The following is an 8,881-nucleotide window of genomic DNA, read 5'->3' as shown; positions in this document are numbered from 1 at the left end:
TGAACAAAACAAAAATAAATTGTATTTGTTTGTGTCTGTCTACTGCTTGAAACACACAAAGATTTTTCCACAAATATTTCTTGACAATATTTGAGATTGTGCAAAATTTCAAGTGTGTCTGAAAACTTTTTTCCAGCATTGTAAATATACAAAGAAAGACGGCCACTGAAGTGTTGTTACTGGATGATGAGTAACACATTATTTTCCAACAGTGTCTAAAAAACAGAGGTGGGAAGTAACAAAGTACAAATACTTTGTTACCTTACTTAAGTAGAATTTTTAGGTACCTATACTTTACTGGAGTAATTATTTTTCAGCCGACTTTTTACTTCTACTCCTTACATTTTCACTCAATTATCTGTACTTTCTACTCCTTATATTTTAAAAATAGCCTTGTTACTCCTATCTCATTTCAGCTTGCTTTCATTGCTTATAGTCAACTAATCATCATATCTTCCACTCCATGAAACATGTTAATGCTCAGTAGTACACATATATGCTTCTTTAATGAGTTCATTTTCAATGGGCATAAATGCGACTGAAACAGGTGCAACCCAAATATTTCAACATCAACATATTAATATAACATTATAGTCATTATGGCCTTGGTAACACTTTATATTAACTACACACTTTTAAGCATTAATTAATGCTTAACTCATCATCTGTAAAGCATTGTTCATACATTAATACTCATTTATATATCATGTACAAACACAGTTATAAATGTTTTATTATTCATGAATATGACTCTCTATAATGTGTTAACTAACTCTTTGTTCATACTTTATAAATTATGGATTCACCAAATACAAATGAGCTATTATGGTCATTATAAAGCAGTTATAAACACATTTACAGGTTATGATTCTAACATTTATTAAGGGTTAGTGAACACCTTATTACATAGTAAATTATGATTAATCAAGGTAGTCACAAAGGACTTATAAGCTGCTTGTTCATGGTTTTGTGAGCTGATCTAAAGTGAGGACTTTTTATGCTTTACAAAACATTCATTAATGAGATTTAAGACCAGCAGCACCTTAAAACACAGAAGTCACAGATATTGATTCAACAGAATAATGAAACAGACACAACACATGTACTTAAACTTGTGTTTATTAAAAGGAAACAACCTCTGTATAAAACCGCGTTTATCAAAATAACTCTTCATATGAACTTAAAATACTCTGCAACTGAAAAAGAAAATCTCTCAAACTTAAAGTGCTCACAGTGGAAAAACTCAAATAAAATATGACATATGAAATATAAGCATAAAAGGTCCTCACTCTTGATCAGCTCACAAAACCATGAACAAGCAGCTTATAAGTCTTTTGTGACTACCTTAATTAATCATAATTTGCTATGTAATAAGGTGTTCACTAACCCTTACTAAATGTCAGAATCATAACCTGTAAATGTGTTTATAACTGCTTTATAATGACCATAATAGCTCATTTATAAAGTATGAACAAAGAGTTAGTTAACACATTATAGAGAGTCATATTCATGAATAATAAAACATTTATAACTGTGTTTGTACATGATATATAAATGAGTATTAATGTATGAACAATGCTTTACAGATGATGAGTTAAGTATTAATTAATGCTTAAAAGTGTGTAGTTAATATAAAGTGTTACCATGGCCTTTAGAAAAATGTCTTTTTTTGGGAGGTGGGGTCGTGCACTATAGACCCCTGTGGCGCAGCCTAAGCTTTTGTCCTTGATGGCATTTTTTCCCCCTTACATTACTTTGTAGTTAGTTTTGAAACTAGTACTTTTATACTTTTACTTGAGTAAAAAGCTTGAGTTGATACTTCAACGTCTACAGAAGTCTTTTTTAACCCTAGTATCTATACTTCTACTTGAGAATATGTGAATGTGAATACTTTTGACACCTGCTAAAAAAATGAGCAGAACTATTTTTTTAATTTAAATAAATAAAAATCAAGAACTCCAAAAAACCTTGAACTTCAGCAAAAGACTGATTCCAGGTGTTACTCAGAAGTTTTCCAGATTGCTCAGTAAACATGGGGTTTCATTTTCATGACACTTTCCTGTCTCTTTAAATAAATAACATTAACAACAAATAAACATGTCGACTAGACTCAATACTGACACAAACAGTAAAGCTGTTTATTTATAGTAGCTATAAGCTGAACTGACAGCTGTGCTAAAACTCACTCTGCAGCAACACGCTCCATCCTTACTTGAACTGAACCTGACACCAGTGATATATTTACTGTCACTCAACAGTGTGATCTCTGTGTTGAGTCATTTGCTCTTCTATTGAAATACATGATCAGATCTATCAGTAATGAGGAAGAATCTGACGCTCAAGATGTTTGTTTTTGACTGCAGAGATGACGCACGAACACAAATAGAAGTTGTTTAATTTTATTTTGACATTATTCCAAACAAAGACATTCAAAAAGTGGTTGAAGACAGGAAAGATGGGGGAGAGGGAGTAAATCATAAAAAACACATTCATCATTTCTCCCACATTACTCATTCATGTTTGTGTGAAGTTAAAGGAGAAGAAAACAGAATTCATGTAGGGGTTTTGTTCTCTACAGCGTTAGCCGTGTCACACAGATGGGACGAGCAGTCAGTCAGGCCTCACAGCTTTTCAGTCGAGTTGTTCAGTGGTGTGTACAAGAATGCACCGTCCTCCTCCTCGTAGATGATGGCCACAGCCTCACCTACGTCTGACACGGCTGTACTGGTCTGTATGTACGCCTGAGAGAGACCAAGAAGAGGAGGGAATAAAACATCAGAATATAATCAGACTAAAAGAAACTTGTCTGTGGAAATGAAATCATTGATTATAGAACACTAAAGATCTTCTCACCCTCTCCAGCAGCTGCAGTCTCTCTTCATTCAGCAGGTTGTTCTGTCTCAGCTGGCTCACCGTGTTCTCCAGTCCCAGAAGTTTCTCCAGGTGTCGTCTGTGTCGCTGCTGCAGCACTTTCACCTTCTTCTGCAGCTCCACCACGATCGCCTCCAGCTGCTCCTTACTCAAACTGTTCTTGTGGTAGCTGTTCATGGATACATTGAAATATTATAAAAGCTGTCTAATAGAAAAAGAAAGTTAAGAGAGTGAAAGCACAAACATTTGTCCTCACCAGTGCTCCTCCAGCTGGTGATCCTGCAGGTCCCCACTCTCCTCCTCAGACTGGTCATCTCCCTCTTCGGTGTCCAGTCTCTGCATTGTGAGGACGAGAGACGTGGGAGAAGGCGGCGTGTGTTTGGACACTATCGGCAGAGTGGATGTGATGGGTTTGGAGCTGAGAGCGGACGACAGCACTGTGTCAGGAGAGAGGGCGAAGCGAGTGGATAACTCACTGGGGAAAACGTTCGGTATCGTCTCAAAGTAGGCGATGACTTGAGTTTCGTTGCCGTCATGGATGTCTGAGAACTCCTCTGTGGTGTGAGTCACATCTTCAACACGGAGAGAGGCCACTGTCTCATCTGAGTTATTCACGACCAGCCTGTGGCCCTGAGTTAACATGGCAGCAGTGATTCCATTCACAAGCTCATCTTGCCCTTCACCGGCCGAGCATTCGGACATCACCACCACCTCTGTGTTCCCTCCACTGTTACTCAGATCATCTACTGTCTGGAACAAAGTTAAAGGGAAGTTTGCCTTCATTTGAAACTGGTTCACTGATTCAGTCTGGAGAGAACAGTGAGGTTCTCCAACATCACTCATCTCCACCAGGCCGGTTTCTCTCTGCTGCGCCGGGTCAACAGTGATCTCATACAGGTGCAGGGTGTGCAGAGGACTTCCCACATCTACAGCGTCCACAGCCGCTGTCCTGTCATCTGATGCCGTTATGCTTTGATTGCCTTCAGCTCTGAAACGTTTTGTATTCTTTTCATCCGCATCTGAGGCTTTCCGTTTCTGGAAAAAGAAGCAGAAGCAACAGTTTAAATGAAAGAGATGCAAACACTCCAACTAACACTATAAATCTTCTCATGACAGATCAAAGCACAGGCAGTGTTTACTCTGTAGAGACAATACTTCCACAAATCTGTTAGGGTGCAAAATAAATATATATTGTTACAAAATGTTTTTGTTATTTATTGTAGAAGACTTCATTTGAACAATTTTCCCCAAATCAGGTAGAAGAGAGAATGATGAAGGGAAATTGGTTTCCCCTTCAAAGAAAAAAAGAGAAACTTTAAACTTCCTTTTTTTGCATATTGCTTAAAACACTCACACTGTGAGACAGCAGCACCAAGATTGAAACATGCCAGATGACATGCCACTAGCGAAAGAGCGTCATGCCACGCCTACGTCGCGTCATATGCTGGGGCTGGCGGCCTTCACATGCCGGTCCTCAGTGGCCTGCCAGTCATCTAGGTGCCTCAAAAGGGATACAAGCACCACCCCTATGATGAATATTAAAATATGCACCAGAGGTTTTGCTTTACGTCACTGACTGCCGCAAGTATATATAAATAAAAAACACCGTTATGTAAATAAACCAATGGTAGTCTTTTTGGTTTGATTGTCATGTGTCCTAGAATGTTTATCCAGCACCGCTGTGATGACAGATAAAATGATTACATAGAGATATCCTTGCCGATGTTATCTTTGAGTCTATTGTCTATTGGTTGTGTATTTTTTAATTTTCTCCTGGCATAGACGGGGCTGCTGCCACTGGCGTGTTTCGATCTCCCTCCTCTGAGAGGTGTCTGTATACTTCATGTTTTTTGTTGCCGAGATAAAAAGACACTTATCCAGTGTCCTGCATGCTAGTTTTGTAAATCTGTAACAATGCTATCCTTGTGCGTCCCTGAAATCAAAGAGAACACTTTTAAAAGGTATATTTTGTTTTTACCTCTGCCTCTTGGAAGATCGTCGGTACAGCATCACTCTCCAGGTAACGTATCCCCCATCGCACCTTGAAGCACGAAGGTGCAAAATGTTCGTGGCAAATATACTGGTGTCGAGAGGGAGTCCAGTTTTCACGGCCCATGTTCCTCAGCCACTGCTGCAGACGCACCGGGTCCTGCAGGGGGAACCTGGAACACAGAGAGAAATATAAATGTGAGACACTTGCAACACTCAGGCTTAATAAAATGACTCATTGAGTTAGAAATCAGAGACCTGGAGATGATGCAGTGATCAGGTTACTGACTGACTCTGTGGACTCATCACATTTTAGCTTTACACCCTGTTTGTGCAGTGTGGTGAAACCTAATCCTGGTTGATTAAGAGTCCCAAATGAGTGTAATTACATTTACATTGCAAACTTTTCTAATATTTAAGAGTTGTATGTTTTAAAGAGGTGTCTACTGTTTTTAATTTGAACATAAAGCTTCCAGTTGTGCTCATTTAAAGATAAAATCCCACATAAATCATGATTGCTGAGTACGTATAGTTACAACAAATGTTCCAGCTTCTGGAGAAATATACTGGATACTGCTTCCCATAATAATAACTCTAGATTTCATATTTCCAAACAGACTAGGTGGTCCTGTATGATCCACTACCATAGATGTGCCATATGCTGCTTCCACAATAGTATTGTTTTAATCTGATCTGTTAGAGAGGTATTACTTTAAGTTCATACTTTGTCTGTAGTGGTGTTAAACCAACCTGATGTGAATTATAGTGTCCTCTTATTTTGCAGACATTAAGGGCAGGGTAGAAGAGGCATAAGTCTACTTCCACGACTTCGCCACTCACTGCCATCCTCAATAACACTGATAAAGAAGAATTATGACCTTTCTAACTGTGCCAACAGGTTTTCCCAGTTGTCCCCATTAAATTAGGAAAAGTAGAACTGGCTAAAATACATGGCAGAATGTAAATAACCACTATGTCCTAATTGTGCACATGAAAAGGTACGGTCACTTTATTTTGATTTAAAGTAAAAGACTGAGGAAGTCTACGAGTGACATGTTTAAGTTAAAGATAATGCATTTGTAAAAGTATATGGTATAATGTTCAATAAAAAGAAAATAAAAAATAGGAATTAGGAAAAGTCATGAAATATGAAGCCAAAAAAATGATGTTAGTCATTAATTAATTGAATTGACACCAAGGATAATAGGAGGCTTAAAGGCAGGTTAGTGTAGATCTTGACATTAATTTGCATCTCAATAAAGCTGAAGTCATCAGACTGGTTTACATTGACAAAGCATGATTCAATCAGGGCTGAATCAGACTGGCACAAAGGTCAGAGTAAGATGACAAACATGTTTAAAATCAACATAAAAACAACAGATAATGTTACTATTCAACAAATAGTTGTTCATTTCAGTCAGCTAAACCTCTGTAAAGTCCACGTCTATGAAGAGTGACTCATCAAACAGGATCAAGCTGCATCAAGTGAGGTGACGCGTCCACGAGCCCCATCAGAGCAGTGAAGTTAACAAACAGAGTTTAAAAGAAGAAGCTCACTTATAGAAGCTTTTCCTGTCGTGTCCGTTTCCAGAGTCATTCTTGCAGTTCAGGGCTGAGCAGTACTTCGGCATCTCTCAGAGGGATGGTGGTGTTGTTGATGTGGAGGATGTCTTCGTGTCTAAACTCGGCTCACAACAAGGTGAAACTCGTGCTGTGTTGTCAACTCCTGGCGCATAGTTGACGACTGGGGGATCAGCTGTTCGTGCTTGTGACGTCATATAAACGCGACTGTAATGCGCAGACGTCGCACGCAGCAGTGTTTACCTCCAGTTTAAATAGATGTTTACACTTCCTACAGTTCATTTCCTTTAATACTAACATTTAATTTGATGTTTTTACACAATAATACACATTATTGAAACTGTAAATCCTCTACTTTTTAAAAACAGGCATAGTCGAGCTCATAGACATAAAGATGACATGGCTCTTCCTTTCAAGAGTACCCTACTGCAGGCAAGATGGCGCCGCCACAACATCCACACCGGAAGTCCATACCGGAAGTCCATACCGGAAGTTACAAAGCTAAAAACGTTGCAATAACACCCACACCGGAAGTCAATACCGAAAGTTACAAAAATAAAAGCCTTGAAAAACAGGAACGTGAACGCAAAATAAAAGCCTTCAAAAACACGTAGGTTTACGCGTAATTCTATGAACTTTTTTGCACTTACATTTTAATCGTATCAGTATTATTGACTAGTTGATTGACTCCAAAAGTGTATAGGCTGTTGAGAATTTACTGTTTTGAGAAGTTACTTAGAAGCCTGCACGAATCACTAAGTTATAGTGTTAACGTCTCAGCCATGCACAGCCTTTTGTTCCGAGTGTGTGTTGAAATACTTAAAGCTGATTATGATGCTGCCGTGATGACATCTGCATATGCCTCTCTTGTTTTGTCTGGGTCATATGCTATTTTATGTTGTGTTAGCCTGACTGTACCTCAGTACAGTTTGCTGTAGTGTTTGTTCCAAATTACCTTGCATGCTGTCTGCCTATGTGATCACATGTATAGATTAATGAATGAATGAAATACAGATCCAGAGTAGATCCACAGTCACGAGAGAAGAGCAGAATGTTATCTATGGTGCAGGGGCGAGTGGAGGAGGAAAATGTAGAGGTGTGTGGTGACTGTTTCTTTTTTAACATAATTTGTAACACGTTACAATGATACAGTGACAGGGGTGTTCATTAACCACAAGAACAAACGGAGGGAATGGTTTCTCCTTCTATTTTGAGACATTAGATGGGTGTAAACACTCTGAGCTTGTCAAACAGTTTTATTCAGATTGAATGCTTGATGCATGTACACCAATGTCTTAACAAGATCACTTTATTTGGCGTCCATGAAAACATTGAAGTTGGAACCTTCAATTAGAATGACTAGAAAAACTGCAAATGTATACATAGCTACTGTTTCTTTCCATCCAACCCCTACTTGAAATGTAGAATTATACTTTATTTTATGTTCTTTTAATGTTATATGTATGATGTCTTAACCCTTTTGTATTGATAATGTTGTACTTGAAAAAGAACAATGCACTTTTGCTATTACAAACTCCAAATCAACATAAAATATTAGGACTAAAATATTTCAACTTGAGGCACCACTGTCAGCCACTGATGATAGATGTACAGTACACATTTCTGGGGAGCCTCTGTTGTTTTTGTGGTGAATATAGATCTCTGTGTACAGCTTGAGTGTATTTTCCCTCTTACTTACAGTCTTTTCCTTCTCATCCCCTCCCCTCCCCCCACACACACTAACACTCTACATTATTCTGTTCTTCATACACAGCGGGATCTCTCTCACTCACTCTCTCTATCACAATTAGCTTTCTGCTAATTGATTTAGCAGCGACAGACTAATGCAATCAATACGCTACACGAAGAAGAAACTTCCAGTTCGAAGCATCCGGCATTGGGTAGAGAGGGGGTTAAAGAATCACTTCCGGTATGGACTTCCGGTATGGACTTCCGGTGTGGATGTTGTGGCGGCGCCATCTTGCCTGCAGTAGGGTGCCTCTCCTTCCTTTCCCCACATGGGCTGAGATTTGTGCCACTAGAAACTGAAATTAAATAATAATATTGAATTTGAAAAGTATGATTTGAAATTGAAATTAATGTTTGGAAACTGAATTAATTTGCTTTGAAATTGTATTTAACCAACTTGATAATTCAACGCTCTATTTTCCTTAAAGGCTCTGTGAGGAGTTTTGAACTGGCTGAGAAACAGACTGAAAATGATACCGATGCCTCTTTATGACCTTCAATAGGAAACAAGACCATCAGCAACAACACTGACACCTTCTCTGTAGTCATTTTTAATGCCTGAAACCGCCCTGAGGGGGTAGGTTTTAGACCAGATGATGGACATCTCGCTTCAGAAACAGCCTTTATTTGACTGTTTTCATGGAAAATAATCACATTGCCTGATAAAGTTGACTGTTAAAAGACAACAGGG

At 38.6% G+C, this 8,881-nt stretch overlaps 1 protein-coding gene across 1 annotated transcript; it reads right to left on the bottom strand.

Moving 5' to 3' along the window:
* Positions 1-2,383: 2,383 nt before the first annotated feature.
* Positions 2,384-6,633, bottom strand: LOC117825643 (THAP domain-containing protein 5-like). Its single transcript, XM_034701557.1, has 5 exons — positions 6,418-6,633; positions 4,850-5,033; positions 3,128-3,906; positions 2,854-3,040; positions 2,384-2,741 (listed from the first exon to the last, which is right to left on the bottom strand). Exons 1-5 carry the CDS (start codon positions 6,489-6,491, stop codon positions 2,622-2,624), a joined length of 1,344 nt encoding a protein of 447 aa, XP_034557448.1. The 5' UTR covers positions 6,492-6,633; the 3' UTR covers positions 2,384-2,621.
* Between the last annotated feature and the right edge of the window lie 2,248 nt (positions 6,634-8,881).

The sequence above is a fragment of the Notolabrus celidotus genome, chromosome 14, assembly GCF_009762535.1.
Source record: "Notolabrus celidotus isolate fNotCel1 chromosome 14, fNotCel1.pri, whole genome shotgun sequence".
Classification (NCBI taxonomy): domain Eukaryota; kingdom Metazoa; phylum Chordata; class Actinopteri; order Labriformes; family Labridae; genus Notolabrus; species Notolabrus celidotus.
This window is presented reverse-complemented; position numbering and strand designations above follow the sequence as displayed.